Here is a 20,936-nt window from a genome sequence, read left to right on the forward strand (position 1 = left end):
GTTAGGGTCTCGTTTTGTATTTTCACCATCTAGAAATTATTTGGAACATCTTATCAAGTTTTTTTAAAATGCAAACTTAATTCTCATTTTGCTTATTTTTCTCACCACGGACTTGTCACTACACTACCTTACCTAAGAGGAACTGAGGGAATTGAGGCAGAAGACTGCTTCTGTCCTTGGAGCCTCCAAGAGGGACATGCCACCACACGCCCACTTCCATCTGGCTCCACAGGGCAGAGTAGGTCCCCTCAGGGAGGACCAGTCTAGCTGCGGCCTGCTGTAAAGAAAACAAATTCCTCCCCAGCCCAGGCCACCCCACTGTACCAGACCACTTGGGGAGGACAGACACTGGTGATCAAGGTTGATCATGCGCCCTTACTGATGATCTGAAGCCACCCACATACACAGAGCCCAGAGTAATTTATAAAGTCACTTACAGAAGTCAGATTCAGAATGGTATCCACTTTCCTGCAGGCAAGGGTATTATTCGCTATTATTTAGTCTGGGTGACGACCTCAGGGCCTCCTCCATGTGGAAGTCTCCTGGCTGGCCTGAATGCCCGTTAGGCACCATTAAATTCAATACATCTAAAACTGAACTCCGAACTCCTGTGTTTTGCTAGGTCTTTCTTCTGGGGCTTGACATTTCTTTCCCTCTCCACCATCACTGTCCCCTGTTTCCTCTGCCATTTTCTAAGTCCTAATTTAACTACAGTAGTCCCTCCTTATCTGAGATTTCACTTTCCATGGTTTCAGTTACCCACGGTCAACCTCGGTGCAAAAATATTAAATGGAAAATTCCAGAAATAATTCATAAATTTTAAATTGTGCACCATTCTGAGTAGCATGATGAAATCTCATGCCGGCCTGTTCCATCCTACCCGGGACGTGAGTCATCCCTTCATCCAGCATATCCTGCCTGTTGGTCACTTAGTAGCTGGCTCAGTTATCAGACCCATTGTCGGTATCACAGTGCATGTGTTCAAATAACCCTTATTTTACTTAATAAGCACAAGAGTGGTGATGCCGTCAATTTGGACGAGCCAAAGAGCAGCCGTAAAGTGCTCCCTTTAAGTGAAAAGATGAAACTTAACAACTTAATAAAGAGAAAAATCATATGTCGAGGTTGCTAAGATCTACAGTAAGAAGGAATCTTCTATCTGTGAAATTGTGCAGAAGGAAAGAGAAAATTGTGCTAGTTTTGCTGTCTCACCTCAAACCGCAAATGTTACGGCCACGGTTCGCGATAAGCGCTTAGCTGAGGCGCGGAAAAGGCATTAAATTTGTACAATAAGATATTTTGGAAAAAAATATTTTGAGAGAGAGAAACCACATTCATATAACTTTTGTTACAGTGTTTGTAATAATTGTTCTATTTTGTTCTTGTTGTTAATCTCTGGCTGTGCCTAATTTCTAAATTAAACTTTATCCTAAGTACGCATGTATAGGAAAAGACATAGCATATGTACAGTTTGGTAATATCTGTGGTTTCAGGCAACCTCTGGGGGTCTTGGAACATATTCGATGTGGATAAGGGGCGCCTACTGTAGTGGGTTCCTGTTGCCTGGCTCCCCTGGTCACTGGTCCTGGGATCCCTGCCCCTTGTACTTTGCCTCCTCTTGGTCTTCTGTGGCTCTTTGAGGCTTAGATTCCTGTGCTTATTATGCCTTTTCCATCACTCAGCAGGAATGCCTCCTACTCCTGTTGAGATGGTGTTTTGTTGGCATTTTTCTACCTGTTTCTACTTCTCTCCCCACCTCACTCTGCCTCCACATAAACCCAGAGTTAGTGGCTACCCTTGACTAAATATGTTAGTCAGCCTGCTAAAATACTACAACAAAAAGCCCACCTTCTCCTAGTGCAGTAGAGCAGTACATCACTGGCGCTTTACGATTTGGTCTGTCTCTCTCCGGCCTGTTTGTCCATGGTACCCCCATGTTTACATCCATATCCAGTCATACTGAAGTACTTATTTTCAAGTACCCTGTTGATTCATTCCCTTGGCCTGCAGTAGACCACCTCCCCCTTGAACACCAGGTAGACTTGCTGGTTCAGCTTAAACTTTGGCTTCTCCATGAAACTTCTGATCAAGCAAGAGATAGTTATTCCTTCGACAACCATATATCTTATCCATCTTGAGTTTCAACGGTTGTTTTCACTGTTTTTCACGCATAAGTCTTTATAGAGCAATTTAATTGCATCATATCTTAGTTCTTAAGGAAGAGCATCTTAGAATGTACACGTCCTGACTCCAGGCTTGTATACTACCTCTTTCCCTTCCACTGGGCATTACTTGGTTTTGCCTGACTTTCTAATTTTTGCCCATCTAGTTGGGGAGGGGGGTGTTAAGAAATAAAACAAAAAGTGTCAGATGTGGTAAGTGCATGACACAAGGGAAAAAAAAAAAAGAGGCAGGGAATGGAGGCATAAGGAGTGCCAGGGAATAGGTGTGGGGATTAAATAAATTAACCAGGATTGAAGTTTTGCCAGTCAAGAAGGGGGAAGGCCCACAGAGTAAAATGTACATGGGAAGTGATTTTAATGGTGGACCAAGAGATCTAACCTGGATAAAACTGTACATATTTTCATTTGTTTATTGGCTACATGGGTTTCCCCTTCCGTGAAATACTTTATTTTTTCGTTCTTGCCTAAAGGTTTTAAAGGTTTAAAGTTTTGTTTTAAACATTAAGCCTGTAATCTGTCTGGAATTAATTTCCTATATGACGTATGGTAGGAATCCAGTTTCCTTATTTTCCATATAGATAGCCAATTATTAAGTAGTCCATTCTTTCCCCAGTGATTGCAGTGCCAGCCCTGTCGTATATTAAGTTTCCATACAAAAATGGGTCTGTTTCTCGGCTATTCATTCTACTCCATTGGTCCACTAGTCTAATCCTGTGCCTATATCATACTGCCGTAATTACTGTAGTTTTGTTTGTTTTTTTTGTTGTTGTTGTTTTTTTTTTTTTGCGGTACGCGGGCCTCTCACTGTTGTGGCCTCTCCCGCTGCGGAGCACAGGCTCCGGACGCGCAGGCTCAGCGGCCATGGCTCACGGGCCCAGCCGCTCTGCGGCATGTGGGATCTTCCTGGGCCGGGGCACGAACCCATGTCCCCTGCAATGGCAGGCGGACTCCCAACCACTGCGCCACCAGCGAAGCCCCCCTGTAGCTTTTATAAAAGTTTTTACCTGTTATCTTTTACCTTTTCTTCTTTGGTCCGTTTGTATGATGATGAGAATGAGCCAGTTGAGTGGAGAAAGTCTTGGCTATTCTTGACTTTTCCTCTTCCATATAAAATTTTAGAATGATCTTGTCAAGTTCCAACAAAGAACCTTGTTGAAGTTTTATTAGGACTTCCGTGAATCAGTATATCAATATGAAGAGAACTGCCAATATTACAGTAATTCTATCTGTATTTCCCTATTCATGAACATGGTATATTTCTCCATTTATTTAGGTTTTCTCTTGTCTTTCAGTATAGTTTTATAGTTTCTCCATAAATATCTTGTCTTTGTTTAGATTTATTCCTAGCTATCTTTGCTTTGTGGCTAATTAATTTTAAATTATATTTCTGTTTGCTGGCATTTAAAAATGCAGTCGATTTTGTATTTTGATTTTTGTAACCAAATACCTTGTCAGACTTTCTAATTCTCATATTCTATGTGTGGATTCTTTGGAGTTTTCTATATAGTCATCTGTGAATGGCAAAAGATTTATTCCATTCCAATTTTAAGTCTTTTTATTGCTTTATTGTTTCGACCACAACTTCTAGTACAAATGTTTAATAAGAAGCAGTGATAATAGGCACCTTCTTCATATGACAAAGATAGTAAACTGTCTTATTAACTTAAAAATTAGCTCCTGTTTCTTAGTCTAATGATGCACATTTTAACAGTTTAACCTATGGATGGTCTACTGTCAGTCTCTGGGTCATAAAAGGTTGCTTCATGGTGCTAGTCACTAGTGAGCATTAGGACTAACAAAGATGTAAAAATAGCAGTACCCTCAAAAGAAGCCACATTGGCAAACATAAAGGTTCCTAAGAGTCATCAGGGGAGTTTATTAAAATTGCAGATTCTCAGATGCTCCCCCAGCAAGTTTGACTCAAATGCCTGCGCCTGGGGTCTTGCACTTGTCACTGTCCTTGTTGTTGTTTTCTTTTTTTAAACTCCGGTTCCTTTGGGGATATCTCTGTTCTCTCTAGGATATTAATGATAGTTGTTTCTGAAGTTTTCTCCATACAGTCTTTTTTCTTCTTCATTATCCTAGCTGCCTTTTTCTGTTTGTTCTGTGTCGGTTTTTCCTAATAGATGCTTGCTTCTGATTTCTGGTGATCCTTGGAGGCCAGCTGACTTGTGAGTGGAGCCATAGAAAAGCTGATGGAAGCTTTGTGTACTTAGATAGGGCTTGTCAACAAGGGCTTCGTTGTAGGGGAATATGGGTAAACCCTTCAGGACTGCCATTTGTCCTTGTCGTTAGCTCTTTTCTCTTGGGCTAGTCAGCTTTCCCAGAGAAGACTCTTTCAGTCTCCTGTCCTGGAGAGTATAATAGGCCTGGTTGCCTTTGTTCTGATAGGCGAATAGGGGAAGTATGCAAACTTCTACTTAATTCACCCTGTTTCAGCGTAGGACCCCCTTCTCATACCCTCTTTCGGGAGCGGGTCAGAGGGCTGAATGCACTGACAGACTTTCAACCACTCTCTCTGTTTCTATACCCACTCTTATCCCCACTTCCAGAAGTACCTAGTGCCCAACTTTGAGACTTTTGATGGGTTCTGCGGGGTGAATCAGGTTGCTTCGTAGCTTTTCATTACTGGCTTAGAATTCCGCTTTCTTAGCACGGCTAAGTCAGTTACTGCTTGTTTACCTGCTTTCCAGCTTCCAAAAGTTTGTTGCCGTTTTCTCCTTTCCTGTTATCTTAGGTTGTGTTTTTGAAAAAATCTCATTAATACTGTTTTAGTAGAGTTTCAGGAGAGACTGGGGCTACATACATTTATTCAATTTACCATCTTTAACTAGATATAACTCACACTGCTTGTGAAGAGAAGGTTAGCACCCCGTCCTTTTTCGTTTTTTCTAAGTCTAATGCATAGATTTGATGTTCTAAAGCTGTGGTGTAATTTTCTCTCTAGGTATTAGGTAAACAGTTCACTTGGGCTTTCTTGCTTATCTCCAGCCTTGTTTCTAAGAAAATAAGAGCTTAGTCACTGGGTTAACAAAATAAAGCCTCTCAAGGTGACAGTTTAAAAGAGTCAGCAGGCTGCAAACCTGATTGCTTGGCAGGCTGAGGAGGCAGGGGCTTGCTGTGCATGGCGCCCCCCCCAGAGCAGAACCGGGGGCGGGCAGCCAATGCTTCCCACCACTGAAAGCAAATTGTTTCAAACATACTAAAGTGGAGATGTCTACCCAGTGTTGGATAAATAGTTCTGGAGGGCACACAGAAGAACCCTTTGTGGAAGCAGTTTCTCACCAAACCAATCTTCCCTTTCTAATTGAGCCGTGGTTTTCAGTGCTCTGTTTTATCTCCACCACGACCACCTTAGCCCAAGCCCCTGCAGGCTCACCTGGACCGTTCCAGTCGCTTTCTTGGTGGGCTTCCCGTTTCACCATCTCACCAGGTGGAAAAGGAGCTCATTCTTCTGCCTGGGAGTGACAAGGAAAGTAGGAGTTGGCCAGGTAGACAGGGGGTGGCGGGATAGTCCAGAAAGGAGCATAGCATAGTGTGGAAAACACAGAAGCGTGAGAGAAGGTGGCACGTTAAGGAAATACCAAGTAGATGGATCTGCAGCTGTGGTTGCCTTTGGGCCACTGTGGGAGAGAGGTCTGCAGACATAGTGGGGTGACAGGCTTTGGGGATCCAGCCTGAGAGTTCATCCTAGGCAAGAGCCTTCTTCCAAGTGGTATGTCAGCTCAGGTGTTACGGATTTTAATGATAGTATCTTAGTACTTTATTGAGGGTACACACACATATACACACACACTTTAATAAAAGATTTTTAAAGATGCTGACAAATGAATCCCTATGATTTTGAGGGCAACCTTCCCTCTAGTCAAAAGGTAGGCCTGTTTTAGATGATAGAATCTATTAATTATCATCGGTACCCACGTTTGAAACGAAATTTGTAGAAGTTGTTTATTGCTTGAATTTCCAAAGAAAATTATTATAGACCCCCTTTTTTTTTTTTACTTTAACCTGATAAAATACAGTGACTGAGGCACCAAATATATGGTCCATTGCTTAGGAAATATCAGTGACTTTGTGAAAAGTGAAACTGAATTGATAGCACCAAGAGGGATTTCCCCTTTTTTCATCAAAGTCAGTGTCCTTTAACCTGTTTAAATCTAGAGCTCCTTAGAAAATCTGAAGAAAGCTATGGTCCCTCTCCTCTTAAGAACTCTAATACACAGGCCTCCTAATTTTGCACAGAATATTTGAGAATTCTCAGCCATGGGCCCTGGAACCTCTGCCATGGGCCCCACTTACGAACCCCTGTTCTCAGTTAAGGTTGAAAACCCAGCCACAGCCATCTGGTAGGGTACTCGTCAAGCTTCACATCTGTAATCCTCAACCAGGTTACTAGTCCAGTCCCAAGAGCTCCTCTTTCGCTGATGAGACATATAATGAGCCCCAACTCTTCTAACACCACGCTTGCTCAGATACAACACCTAACAAGTTTTACAATGCATGCGCATAATGAAAACCAAGAAGTAGCAACCACCTGGAGGTTCTGAGTAGCTTCTTCCTCCAGCTGATGTTTCTGGATGGTTTTTTCATAGATGATAGAGACTTGCTATCAGAGTCCTTCAAATATTGAGGGGAGCGCCCTCTCTAGGAGCCTCCTGGAGCCAAATAAACAATGCATTTCCACCTTCCCTGCTCCATGATTGGCTCTTTCATATTTTGTGAGTGTAAGAAGAAACAGAAGCTTATTAGAGGCCCTTTTAAAACTGGCCTTAACACATATATATAAAAGCAATCCCAGGTTTCAGGACTAGGAGAGAGAAAAGTCCAGAGTAGAACCTTCTTGTCCACAAGGAGTGATGAATGGAGTCAAGAAAAGAACTTGAGTTCCCATGTTGCGAGACTAAAAATGGAAATTCAGTTTCCTCTCAGAAATGGGCCTTGCATCGTGTCACTGGGGACAATGGAAATAGAAGCCAGAAGTCATAGTTTATTTTGAGAATGTTGTAAAACATTTGTCTCCCATTAGCTGATTGTGTTACGCAGCACTGGGGACGTCCTGGAACTACACTTGTGCCCTGACCTCTCCCTCCGCCGTCGTATACCATCAGCCCTCAGGGAACACAGTCCTTCCTGGCTGTTGCCATATATATATGTTCTTATTCCAATCTGATGCTCTCTCATCCCCAAAATAATCAGCATGAACAGAATGAAGCAGATGGCACAAGCCTTCTTTGGCATACTGGCAGATCTGTATCACTCACTCAGTATTTTTAGAATCAAGGGGATTGAAAATTATGTCCTGAGATGTTTTGGGGGAAGACTTACTATCTTTCCAGGGTGACAGGTGTTGAACTATTACCGTATTTAAGACTCAAATGCAATCTGCATGTCAAGTTACAGAACGGACTATCATCAGGACCATCCCTTTGTTAGTTCTCCGTTAGGACTGTTGGAGGTTTGCCAAATAATAGAAAGTTAATCACAAGTCTGTTTTAAGGGCGTGGTGGCCAGAAAGCTCATCAGGTTTCAACCAAAGATTGGAATCAGCAGCAGCCAGCCAGTACTGGTCAAGTACATGGTGATGGGAGATGCTGTAGTATCCACACAGTTTATTTTTTAAAAATAGCTGGGCTTTGATCCTCAGCCACAGTGAATTTATAATCTGTTGGGAAGACTGTGTTTATAATAGTTTGTGATTGTATCATGAAAACAGTGCAAATATTTATATTTGAAGATTCATATTAACGAAATACAGAGTTATGGTGAATGAAATGTTATAACTAGTTGTGAATTTGAGTTCATCATTAAAGAAAGCCTTCCTGAAGAAACTGAGGAATGTTTACTATTATAAATTAATTCAGTTCAACATCTGAGGACCAATTTTTGCACTTAGGGTTGGACTAGGTGTATTTAACACAGAGACCAAAACTCAGAAAGATAACAGTCTTGGCAAAGACATTAATGCAATAAGTTTAATAAGTACAAAAATGCTTAAGTGACTTAACGTTTTGTTGTTGTTCTTTGCAAGGTTAATGGGGAAAGAGTTGGAGAAAATGTCTCACATTTAAATACAGTATGGCCATGTCTAAAACGCCTTGATTATATACCCACCGTCTTTGAAGGCCCGAGAGGGAAAGGTAATGAGGTCTACAGCTTGTTGGACTTCTGAATCTAGGGAAGTGGCTGGAAAGTGCATCTGGGAAAACTTTATTCAGTGCTAAAGGCAGGTACTTTTTTCTTGAATAAATCTTATTTTTCCTTTGTATGCTTGGTGCGTTGGTGAGCAATCAAAGTTGATATCTGTTGAGAAACAAAGAGCTCGGGCCAGTTTTTACTTGCAACCTCGTATGTCCTGTGTGTGTTGAGCATGTGTATTATCCAGGCTACTGGGTCCTCCCACTATGAGTAACGGTTGGTGAAGCATACATAGGAGAGAACGTGTGTCTCTTTTCTGTTATATCCATAGCTCAGTGGTTAGAACCATGTGCCAGTTTGCAGCTGATGGTTTCTGCTTTTAATCCCAGTGTTTATAAATGCTACCGTGTATTTGTGTGGTGTTTTTAGATTACAGGGTACTTTCAGAACCATCTTGTTTCAGTTGGTTGTTTCTACCAGCTCATTTACATGCATCAGATAGATAACACAAACTGAAACTCAGGACAGCTAACAAAGGGGTGAGCTGGAATTTGAAGTAGGGAATCTTTCTACTGTATTCATAAAACAAATGACTGGATCTACATAAATACCTTTGGTGCTTCAGGGAAACGCCTGAGGGCAAATGAGCGGCATAGCTGTGCCTGAAGGAAAGGGTAGGCTCGCCTTCGTCTCTTTCGACAGTGAAACTGAGAGTGCCTGTGTCTTCCAGCACAGCAGCCACTGGCCTCCTGTGGCTACTTAAAATTAAATAAGAAAATTTTCAGTTTCTCGGTGTCACATTTTGATAGCCATCCATTTCCGTCACAGAAAGTTCCGGTGGACACTGGTCATCTCTCATAAAGCAGCAGCTGGGGAGAATGAGTTTAAAGCATACACGCAGGGGATCGGTGTAGGTGAGAAGCCAGACCAGCTCCTTCTGAGTGACTGGCACTATTCTGAGTTCAGCTATAAAGAGAACAAGAAAAAAATGAATTTCAGACTTCATATTGTGTGTACATTTTAATCTCTTAAAATAGACCTGGAAAAAAAACAGCAATTTCCAGTGAGTGAGTATATTTAATGATGATGATAAATTCTATGCCTTTATAGCTGGGCCAGTATTATAGCCAGACTTAGGCTGGATGAGAAGTGGGACACACCATGAGTCCTGGCAGCAAAAACTCGGCCACACAGGGTAGAATTCCTGGAAGGAATTACTTTGTGGCCAGGGTGGTAGAGATGCCTCGAGGCCAGGCAGCGAGGTGAGCTGGCAGACGCTGCAGGAGCAAGGAGCTGGGGGAGAGGGGTTTGGACAGAGCTGGGACAGGGGCTCAGTTTGTCACACTTGGGCACAGAGGAATAAGCTCTGTGTGTCGCCATCAGAAGGGAGGTTTGGTGCCAAGATGCTAGCTGAGAACGCCAGTGTCCCCGGCTTTGGATCAGTGCTTGAAGCTTCAGGTCAAAGTGCACACGTCAGCTCTGAAGGTTCCAAGCAGGTGGGGCAGGATGGTGAGGGGTGTCTGCCTGGTGCTGGCTCCTCGTGAACTCTGACCAGACACTAAAAACACCCGAGCTAGCTGATGAGGAACACAAGAAGTTTCCTGCACTTTTTGCCTCTTAAAAAAGGAATGTGTTTGTCTATGTTGCATGTGCTAGGTGCTGATATGTTTAAAGATGCTTGAACTATTATTATAGTAAAATTCCATCTAGCTAGACTCCAACTTTCTGATCTGAAAGTAACTACAAAGGTAAGTAAAAATTAACTTTTAACAGTAAAGAGCAGCTCTAAAAGAGTTGGCAATAAATGAATGACTGCAGGGAACAGACGCCTTGAAGACCTGCTGTGATTGGTCAGGTTGCCATGAGTGCCCTGCTCACTTGACAAAGTTCAGAAAAAGCTGGCCTGGGTACAAAAGCTACTCCAGTGTGTTTAATGTAAGCATACAGTACGCTATCTTTTTTTTTTTTTAAATATTGGCACTTGAAAGGTTAATGTCCATTGCCTGAGGATTAACTCTGTCTAGAATAGCACAGGATTCTAGGTAGCCAGGCCTTTACTGTGTTGTTCATGATGCTGCTTTGGACTCTTAAGGCTTCCAAATGAAGGTCTGTTGGTAGAAGACGAGCCTGGATTTGGGTGATCTGCCTGGGTTGGAAGGGTGCTAATAACTGGGATTTGAGGCAGGTTGAGGCGGCAAGCCCACCTCCTAGGAGCGGCCTTCCAACAGGTAGCTGGTCCCCCAGGCTGGGGCTGGGGAATGAGGAAATGTCCTCATAAACGAAAGGGGAAAAGAAGAGTAGAACAGTTTCCTGGAGGATGGTGCCTGCACATCTAAATGTGCTCTGAGCTCTGCCCGAGCTGTCCCTTTGTCTCTGTGGGAATCTCTTGTCTCCCCTCTGAAGGCACCACATCAGTGAACTGAACTAGCTTTATTCCCACTTTGTTTACATCGTAGACTTGAGTCCTGCATGGTAACCTCACAAACAAATTAACTTATATGTATACAGATTATTTCGGCTCATCCCCTGGAAGTTTAAACAGGTGTGATAAACAACTTATGTTCTGCCAACAGTGAGTGAAGAGGATGGTTTGAATAAGCAGGGATGATTTTTGTTTTTTTCTGTACCAGTAAAACACTTGAACACACTGGGGAGGTTTTTTTGTTTTTTCTTTGAATTGGCAGACTGAACTTCACAATGACCCGAAATCATGGTTTGAAGTCGATAATACCGACTCCATGGAAATAGATGTCTCTATCCCAAGGGAAAGTGTGCTTCATCTACCGTCAAAACACTGTGCCCTTGACTCCTGCCACCCATCCAGGTGGATTTAGATCCAGAAGGACCTCTTAAAGCACACAGGAGGATGGAGAGTTGTGCTGCATTCAGGCCATTTAAAGGAACACGTTGATTCTGGGGAGTTGATGCTGAACTGGTGGGGGAGGAGAAGCATTGTTTTCAGATGAAATGCAAGGAAACTGTTCCCCTTCTCTCCACAGACAGTTTGGTGGTCCAGGACGTGCCCCAGCTCTAGTGATGCCGATTGCCTTTCTGCTCTGGAACCTCATCCATGCCTCAGACTTGCTCCTCTCAACCTGAGACTGCGTGGAAACTGGGATGTGGGAAGCAGGAAGCAGAGATAGTGGTAACTGAGAGGCCCATGTCTGGGTAGAACCAGGTCCGGGACCACAACGCTGCCTCCCCCCTGGCCTGGCGGTCAGCTGCTGTGGCTCTGCTGATGTGCTCAGCACCGTCCTTCTATTTGTACTTAAATGGCACAGCATTTGGTCAGCGCATCTGAAAAGGAAGGTGTGAGAGACAAAGCCCATGGCCACCTACCCCTGCCAATTATGTGGCAAGACGTTCCTCACCCTGGAGAAGTTCACTATCCACAATTATTCCCACTCCAGGGAGCGACCTTACAAGTGCTTGCAGCCAGACTGTGGCAAAGCCTTCATTTCCAGATATAAATTAATGAGGTGAGAGGCTTTAGAAAAGGTATGTACTTTTACACATACCTTTAAAAGGCTTTGCTAGCCCTCAGACCAAACACTGCAGGGGAAAAGGGATGCAGAATGTGGATGCATTTTAGCCTTTACGGCTGTACCTCCAGTGATTACTATAGTTTTTGTATGACAGTTGTGCTTTGCAGTGTCCAATTCACTTTTTCAACAAATATTTCTTGTGTTCCTACAATAAGCCAGGCCTAAGAACAGAAAGATGAGAAGACACATGGCTGGGGAGATAATCATGCAAACACCATTAAAATGTAATCTAAGGGCTTTGACAGAGCTATGCAGGTGGCGGAAGTTGTTCTCCGCTGCTTGATGAGCCCTGGGGAGGCTCCTCAGAAAGGTACAGTCTTTAGCTGTGATCTAAAGAATGAATGGGAGGCAGACAGTGAGGAAGGAGGTTCTGGGAAAGCCCTAAGCCTTGTCCTTGAAGCACAAGTGCACAGAGGGTAGCGGCGGATGGGAATGGGGGTGAGGCTCAAAGTGTAGGCGAGAAGGAAGCAGCTCAAAACAGGCCTTGTCTGCTGTCCTAAAGGGTCGGTTTTCTTCTGGTAAGTCTAAGAACTGAAAAACGTGATTTGGTCAGGATGTTAGAAAGATGGCTCTGGTAGTAATCTGGAGAAGAGGGAAGAGGCCTGTAGACTGATTTGCAATCCGTTGTTAACAGTCCGGGTATGAAATACGGAGAGCTTGTCTAGGTTCTGAGAGTGAGCATGGAGGGGGGAGGGTTCCTCTCCGAGCGTTGGCTTTTGGAGCAGTTTCTCAACTTGGCTCTAAAAGCCACCCTAACAAGTGGAATTCTGTTGGGTATACAGATGTTAAGTACGTGCATTTAATCAGATTTTCAAAGGTATCCATGATACGACAGAGGGTGAAAACTACTCTCTTAGGAGATAGGTCCTTTTTTAGATATAGTACATTTAGTCTGAATTATCAGTATTTCTTGAGTGCCTATTAGGTACTCACTTCCCTGAGGGAAATGAATATATGAGATGTAGTTTTCTGCCTGTAAAGGATTTTTATATTATATTTGCGTATAATATATACTCAAAATCAGTAAGTCACACAGTAGGCTGGTTGACAATGAATGCTGTGTGTGTTATGTATTGAATATATGGTACCTTCAGAGCTATACACACAGAACTGCCACTCGTCTGTGCGTCTTTTGATACCTGGTTAAGGGAAATGCATCTTTTGCCTCTAATTTTCATGAAATGAACTTTCACTTTCAGACTAACATATAAATGCACAGGTAAGAGTCAGAATTTAGCAGGAGAGAGTTTCCATCTGAGTGGTATGAAGACGAACCACATTATAATTAGATCTGGGAATGCCCCTGGAGGAAGGCACTTGAAAGAATTAAGAGAGATAAATTATGGCTCTTAAAGAATAACACTGTTACAGATGATGTAATAAGCTGATTTGTTAAAATAAGCCTATACACGCCTAAAATTCAAATGTGTTCTATACGTCGGCTGATCTCTAGTTGCCGTAAGTGTGTTGAGTGCCTGCTGTATGCACCAATTTTGTTGCAAAGGCTTCCTGTTTTGCAACCCGCTTCTCATGTGTACACAGTAATTATCCTTACCCGAACACCAAAAGCAGTGTTAGCTGCAGTTAAGCCACAGTGAGGATATTATAACCATGGATAAAGACCAAAACACATATAGGAGATAAATATTTGGAAAAGACAGTGGCGCTAACAGATTACTGGAATGACAGGAATTAGGTGGGATTACTGTGGTAAACCGCACTGAAGAAGATGTCTTAAGCAATATTTAGGAGGTAGGTGGTGGTGGTGCTGAGGAAGGGAAACGACTTGTTTAGCTAAGGGTGTGAAGAGAAGCAGAAAAGGGAAGCAGTGTACTTCATGCAAGGACGGCCTTCCCTGCCGCAGTCCCTGACATTTCTTGCCTCTCTGGCCTGAAGCAGCGATCCAATAAAGGGAAAGAAGAGTGGCAAGAGGGCAGGATGCTTTAGGTTTTGCTTTTTTTTTTTTTAAAAAGGGCAGCATTCCATCCTGTGTCCCTCAGTTGTAACATAAGATCCATTTTATAAGCAGAGGTTGAAGAAGAAACTGACTTGCTTAACTAGAAAAGAGAACATGGGACTTCTTAATACAGCGAAGGATGAAAGCAGTTAGATGGACATAGCAAAGGGCAGGAACAGTGATTTGGCAAGGCAGACGAAGTCCCAGTGTAAGCAGTTAACCCCGGAGGAATTCTAAGATCATTGATGTGGTCCAGGTGACGCCCAAAGATGGTGGTACTCGGTGACTGTAGGACAGACCGAAACTGGTGGTTTCTTGGGTTGTGAGGTAAGAGGAGAAGTTAGGGAGGGAAACAAAATGTGGAAGTAACTTCAGCCATAAGATAATCATGTCCTAGATTGGAACTGTTGCATGAGCAGGTGAAGGGAGAAATTAAAAGAAGAATTGGATGCCAGGCAGAGGAAAGAGTCAAAAAAGAGGGGTGGTAGCTGGTAGAATGTGAAAAGTGTCATTGCTCAGGAAAGAGTTGTGTCCCCCCGAGCCTTTCTCAGAGGTAGGACAGCAGTAGGACAGGAAAGTGTGGGTAGGAAATACCAGGTCCAGAGTTGTTAACTGGACACTGATCTAACACAGGGGTGATAAATGAAATTTAATCAGATAAAAATCCTTCACAAAGGAAAAAGGGGAGAGGGACAAGATCCAGAACAGAGCTTTAGGGTTCCTAAACATTAGTGCTGGACCAAATAGAAAGAAAACTGTTTAAATGTCAAGTTTATTTGCCCTCTAGCAGCCTCGAAAAATCCTTTCGACAACCTAGGAATGTATTTAAATATGCATGTGAAACTTGGAGAGACCAGCATCACTTCAGATCCCCCAAATACCTGTTGCATTGTCCCCGTTCCTCAACACTGTTTGTACCTGTCTCATAGAACCTGCCGCAGTCAGTGTATGTTTCCCTCTACTGTCTTAGTCCTTCTAGAAAAAGTCCTTTTGAACTTTGCCGAAGGAATTACCTTTAGGAAGTGAGCTGAAGGTGTCTAAGAGGGATCCTGAAGAAATGGAGACGGTCTGCACGCATGTGACATGATAGCCAATAGGAAAGTATTAAACGGCAGAAACTAAGACTTCAGCGTAAAGGTCTCATGGGAGGCAGGAGGCTGACGCTCCGAGAACAGGTGGTGGGGTTGGCATTCTGGGTCCAGTAAGACACTTTCTCTGAGGTTAAACATGATAGACCTTTTAGCTTTATGTCTAAGGCCTGAACTTTTTGTCTCAATAAAGACCAAGCAGAAATTGTATTGGAAACAATAAAAGTAACAACAACACTGGGGGGCAGGGGTATGGGGTTATGTGTAGAAGGCAAATTGGATCACTTCTGGAAATTCAGAAATTTTAAGAGTATAGAATAGTCATTTAAACCCCTTCCTGAAAAATATGTCTTCACGATCATGTATCTTAAAATACGTGTATACTTGTATTTGTCTAGAAATCTTTGTGTACATTAGGAAAATGTTCTCAAAGCGTATTCTTTACACGTGTGAAAACGGCATCACGTAGTACCTGTTTTTTTATTATAACGTTTATGTGTAGAATCTGGAAAATACAGAAAAGTATTTTAAAACTAAAACACATATGCCACCACCTAGAGAAAACTACTATCAATCAACATTTTAATACTGTTTGTTTCTCTACGTTTCTCCAGCTCTTAAACCACTGGGTCTATTGTGAACTTCTTCCTTCTGCTCCTAGGCACATGGCTACCCACTCGCCCCAGAAATCCCACCAGTGCGCTCATTGTGAGAAGACTTTCAACCGCAAAGACCACCTGAAAAACCACCTCCAGACGCACGACCCCAACAAAATGGCCTTTGGGTGCGAGGAGTGCGGGAAGAAGTACAACACCATGCTGGGCTACAAGAGGCACCTGGCCCTGCACGCGGCCAGCAGTGGCGACCTCACCTGCGGGGTCTGTGCCCTGGAGCTAGGGAGCACGGAGGTGCTGCTGGACCACCTCAAGGCCCACGCCGAAGAGAAGCCCCCGAGTGGAGCCAAGGAGAAGAAGCACCAGTGCGACCACTGCGAAAGATGCTTCTACACCCGGAAAGACGTGCGGCGCCACCTGGTGGTCCACACAGGCTGCAAGGACTTCCTGTGTCAGTTCTGTGCCCAGAGGTTTGGGCGCAAAGACCACCTCACGCGACACACCAAGAAGACACACTCACAGGAGCTGATGAAAGAGAGTCTGCAGTCCGGAGACCTTCTGAACACCTTCCACTCCCTCTCTCCGCAGTTCCAGCTGAAGGCCGCCCCACTGCCTCCTTTCCCTTTAGGGGCTCCTGCACAGAACGGGCTTGCAAGCGGCCTGCCAGCTGAGGTACACAGCCACACCCACGGCCCCTCGGAGCAAACCTCCCAGCCTGTGCCAGCGCTGCCAGAGCTCCTGGCCCCGCTCCACCCCGTAGCATCCCCCAGCTCTCCTCCCCCACCCCTCCAGAATCACAAGTACAACACCAGTTCTACCTCATACTCCCCACTTGCAAGCCTGCCCCTCAAAGCGGATACTAAAGGATTTTGCAATACCAATTTGCTTGAGGACTTGCCTCTGCAAGAGCCTCAGTCACCTCACAAGCTCAACCCAGGTTTTGATCTGGCTAAGGGAGGTGCTGGTAAAGTAAACCTGCCCAAGGAGCTACCTGCAGACGCTGTGAACCTAACGATACCTGCCTCTTTGGACCTTTCCCCTCTGTTGGGCTTCTGGCAGCTGCCCCCTCCTGCTACCCAAAATGCCTTTGGGAATAGCAGTCTCACCCTGGGGCCTGGGGAATCTCTGCCCCACAGGTTAAGCTGTCTGGGGCAGCAGCAACAAGACCCCTCACTCGCCATGAGCACTATGAGCCTGGGCCAGCTCCCCCTGCCCCCCATCCCCCATGTTTTCCCAGCTGGCACTGGTTCAGCTATCCTGCCTCATTTCCACCATGCATTCAGATGACTGGTTTTTAAAGCGTACCGTTCTTATTCTGGAAGATGTTTTAAGAAGCATTTTAAACATCAGTTATGATACAAGGAAAGAGTCAGAAAGCAGGACTGGAATATGGCTTATTCAGTGATGACTGGCTTGAGAGAAGAGAGTTCTCAAACTGCATGTATTGTGCCAATCTGTCCTGAGTATTCATGCTTTGTACCAAATTTAATAAGCAAGTATTCTTTAATGGAACTGCAACCATTGTCATAACCGACATCCATACGAGGGCTGCTATATATAGGTGTTTGTCAAATTGAACTTAATCGTAAGCCATGATCATAATAATGTTAACTAACTTTATGTGGCACTGCCTAGTAAGGGAACTATGGAAAGGTTTGGATTTCTCCAAAATGGGAGAATTTTTAAAATAAGAAAATAACCTTTATATTGCATATTATGACTAGGCTGTGTATTTCTTTTCAGGGATTTTTCTACCTTCAGGGTTGGATGTAGTTTAGTTACTATTGCCATAGCCAACCTATAGTTTTACAGAAACAATTTCTTGTGGAATAATAGATGTCTCCATTTTAAAAAAGCATTTTAAATGTAGTTTGAATATTTTCCACAGGATGCTACAATGTGAGTTATCACTTCATTTATCTTAAAGACTAAACTGATTGTCAGTTACATCTGACAGAAAAAAAAAAAAAAAAATCACTGTGTAACCAGGTTAAGCGGTAAAATAATCCAGGCGTCAGTCAAAAAAGGCATTTTACTGACTTTAATATTGATTATATTTTTAACAGGAATTTAAGAATATTACTGGAATTAAAAAATATATATATATATATATATATTAAACAAGAATTTCCTTTGCTCTGTCTGGCTTAAAATACTACTCTGCTTAAATATTTTTAATCACCAATAAGTAAATGCATTTTAAAATTCATCATTTAAGTCAATATTAGTTTTATTCAAAAAAGATAACGTTTTACAATGTAACTATAATCTATCTCTTGAATTTGGTATCTAATGAGTTTTTAAAATATAAAACCTAACCTTTTTTTAAAGCTCCTTTGTCTTTTGTGTTTAGAGGCTTTCTATATGAAGATATATCTTACGTATAATAAACTCTACAAATTCTGCACGTGGCTCGATTAATTTTTATATACAACCACACCGCGGAACTATCCACACTGAGATAGAAAACAGTTCCAGTTCCTTGGCCGGCTCCCTCATGCCCCCTCCTGGCCATTACATCCCCTACAGAAACTACTATTCTGACCTCTAGTCAGCATCTATTAGAAACTAACACCCCCCCCTTTTTTTTTTTTTGAGTAAAATAATTATGATTTAAGGTAGGAGCTTATATGCTTCATTAAATTCACAGTGCTAAGAACTTATTTCTAAAAATTACTGTATAACATTCTGAATCCTTCCAGAATGCTATGTAATTTATTTCTGATATATAAGGTCAGAATACTAGCTACTAAAGTTTTGTCTAGGCTAGGCTACCATGATCCCGTTTTACAATCGTGTTTACTATTAATTTCTAGAACAAATTAGAAATTATTTCATATTGGGATTTCTTCAGAAAATATTCCCCCATAATACTGTTTATTTTTGCTTGTTTTACCTCAAAATAGGGTGGGGGTGGGTAGAGAAAGGGAAACCTTGAGTTCGTTTGCCCATTAAAGCAGCATATTAGCCAAATGTGAGAAACTGTGGTTCACAGTCCTTAAAGGTGATACTGATGACCATAAAGGGTGGGACGCATTGTAGATAAGCTACCTGGGGCCAGGCTGTTGCATGTGTGGAACTGACATGGTGGGTCCTTAAACTACAGTTTCACTTGCGGGGAAGAAATGAGACAGAGGGACATAGGTTACCTCGTCAGTAGGAATCTACTGCTCTGGGATGTCTCAGTTCCCAAATCCACTTACCTCTCCAAGGGAAGGCAATCTCTCAGAGCGAGCGGAGAGTGGTAGAGTGGCAGCTCCCTTCAGCTCAAGCTTCCCAAATTCCATTTACAGAAGGTTCCATAGATACTTTTATGTGGCTTACGAGTCTTCAGTCAATTCCAGAACACATACCTGATTTACCTGAGCATAAAACATAGCATTTAGTTCCCAAAATACAGATCGTAAGACTTTCAGATGTCATGTTTGCTGTACCACAGGTGGGAGTAGGCCGGTATTCTCCTAATTAGAAAAAAATGGCTTACTCCTAAATAAAATTCCCTGAGTTTAATAAAAGATAAAAAAATTCTTAGATTAAAAAGCAAGAGTTAAGTATAAATGACTCTACAAAAAGAGTTTACTAACCCTTAAGGTGACCAAGGGAAAAAAATAGTTGAGACACCACCTCCCAACAGAGCTACATAAACCAATGGTGAAATGAACAGTTGACTTCCAAGTTGGCCATGATAAATAAATGGCCTGAGGCCACTTAGAGCATCCTCTCCACAGGGTGGGAAGGTTACTGTAACCTGTTCCTTCCACTGTAGTTTTCCCCCACAATCAACTGTGTACACTGGCGTGAGACAATTATACATGGTATACAGATGGACATTTAAAATAGGAATGGTTCCTAATTATAGTTTAATGTTCATTAGAAGCAAATAACAAAGCTGACATTTCACAGCTATTATATAGAATAAAGCTAGGTAAAAAATGATTTTCCTAGAAAGCTATAGTGTTGGTACACCAAAGACTGTTTCACTAAAAGTTTCTAATATCAAAGCAACATTTTCTTTAAAAGCTTATTAAATGTCCACTTAAAAAAAAAGCTTCAAATGAATCTTTAAATCAAGCATTATCATACAGGTTGACGTGTTGTTTAACGATTTTGGGGGATAATTTTGAAGGGAGTAGATAAGAAAATTTGAAGCTAGTTTTTACTTGTTCTACATGATGTCTCAAGAGAAATCATGGGCATGTAAATAGATGCCTCCCCATCCTTCCCCTTAGGTGGCTTTCCTGGGTACACAGCCATCCAGGCTGAGGGCTCTTAGGGAGCCAGTCTGAAAGCAGAAAGAAAAGGCATTTACTTTAGAACTTCATTGTTTCCACATCGAGAATGTTAAGTAATATAGGCCTCTTAAAATTTTAATTGTTTTAACAATTCACATATCAAAAAGTCTCCAACTTCATAGCAGTCCTATTCAGTGTCAATCTCAGGGAACTGTCCTTGTTCGGAAAAAGGGACAGGGCAGTAACCTTCCAGGTCAAAAGGAAAAATCATTCCCCTTTCCTGTTAGATCCAAGAAACAAAAACTGAATGTCATTTCAAACTATATGTTTAAGAAAAGAGTACATTTCAAGAACATACATTTTAGTAACACAAATCAGGATTTGCCCAAATTCCTCTTTGGTTGGCCTGCTATGGAGTCACTCTCTTAAAGGCCCAGTAACCGTCTTGCCCATTGGATGATCGGCAACACCTGGATTAGAGGTTAATTTTTTTTTTTCTTACCTGGCCTCTAGGAGTTAATCTTTTTTTAGATTTAGTAAATCCTTGTCTGAGTTTTGCTCCAGAAGCAGGGTCCACTGCTAATCCTTTGCAGACATAAACAGATTTGTTATTATGTAAAAGCAAACATTAGCAACAACAGAAAAAAGGAATCATTACGAAATCCTCACACTGGATTCAAAAATCTCTATTCTTCTTTTGTTTTGTTTAGTTTTGTAGCTATAGACAAGTTCTCAGTCCCCATCCTGGGCCAAATAATAAGGAAAACAGAAACTGTCTCAGGAGCCCTCTCTCCTCTACCCCTAGGCCTTCACTTGCCTATGGATGGGCCCTTTGGACCACCACCTCAGTGGGCCACCATTTATACAAGCTGACCCTTGGGCTTCCCTGGTGGCGCAGTGGTTGAGAATCTGCCTGCTAATGCATGGGACACGGGTTCGAGCCCTGGTCTGGGAGGATCCCACATGCGGTGGAGCAGCTGGGCCCGTGAGCCACAATTATTGAGCCTGCGCGTCTGGAGCCTGTGCTCCGCAACAAGAGAGGCTGCGATAGTGAGAGGCTCGCGCACCACGATGAAGAGTGGCCCCCGCTTGCCACAACTAGAGAAAGCCCTCGCACAGAAACTCAGACCCAACACAGCAAAAATAAAATTATACAAGCTGACCTTCAACACCTCTCCCCAC

The 20,936-nt window shown here is 42.8% G+C and overlaps 2 protein-coding genes across 13 annotated transcripts in view; one reads left to right on the forward strand and one right to left on the reverse strand.

Moving 5' to 3' along the window:
• The window catches only part of PLAGL1 (PLAG1 like zinc finger 1), a 101,626-nt gene extending 83,862 nt beyond the window's left edge, over window positions 1-17,764 (forward strand). For 7 of the 12 annotated variants that reach the window (XM_032651332.1, XM_032651336.1, XM_032651333.1 and 4 more), the window contains 2 exons: window positions 11,318-11,797; window positions 15,570-17,764. In XM_032651332.1, coding sequence (XP_032507223.1) covers window positions 11,646-11,797; window positions 15,570-16,809 — 1,392 coding nt within the window. In that variant the 5' untranslated portion in view covers window positions 11,318-11,645 and the 3' untranslated portion in view covers window positions 16,810-17,764. The other 5 variants (XM_032651340.1, XM_032651339.1, XM_032651341.1 and 2 more) reach the window with 5 other exon arrangements.
• Window positions 17,765-19,604: 1,840 nt separating this feature from the next.
• Window positions 19,605-20,936, reverse strand: part of ZC2HC1B (zinc finger C2HC-type containing 1B) — a 33,974-nt gene continuing 32,642 nt past the window's right edge. The window contains exons 7-8 of the mRNA XM_032651345.1: window positions 20,257-20,333; window positions 19,605-19,804 (exon numbers count right to left, since the gene is read on the reverse strand). Of these exons, the coding sequence (XP_032507236.1) occupies window positions 19,748-19,804; window positions 20,257-20,333 (134 nt within the window). The 3' untranslated portion in view covers window positions 19,605-19,747. The remainder of the gene's footprint in view (window positions 19,805-20,256; window positions 20,334-20,936) is intronic.

The sequence above is a fragment of the Phocoena sinus genome, chromosome 12 (genome assembly GCF_008692025.1).
Source record: "Phocoena sinus isolate mPhoSin1 chromosome 12, mPhoSin1.pri, whole genome shotgun sequence".
NCBI classification, from domain to species: domain Eukaryota; kingdom Metazoa; phylum Chordata; class Mammalia; order Artiodactyla; family Phocoenidae; genus Phocoena; species Phocoena sinus.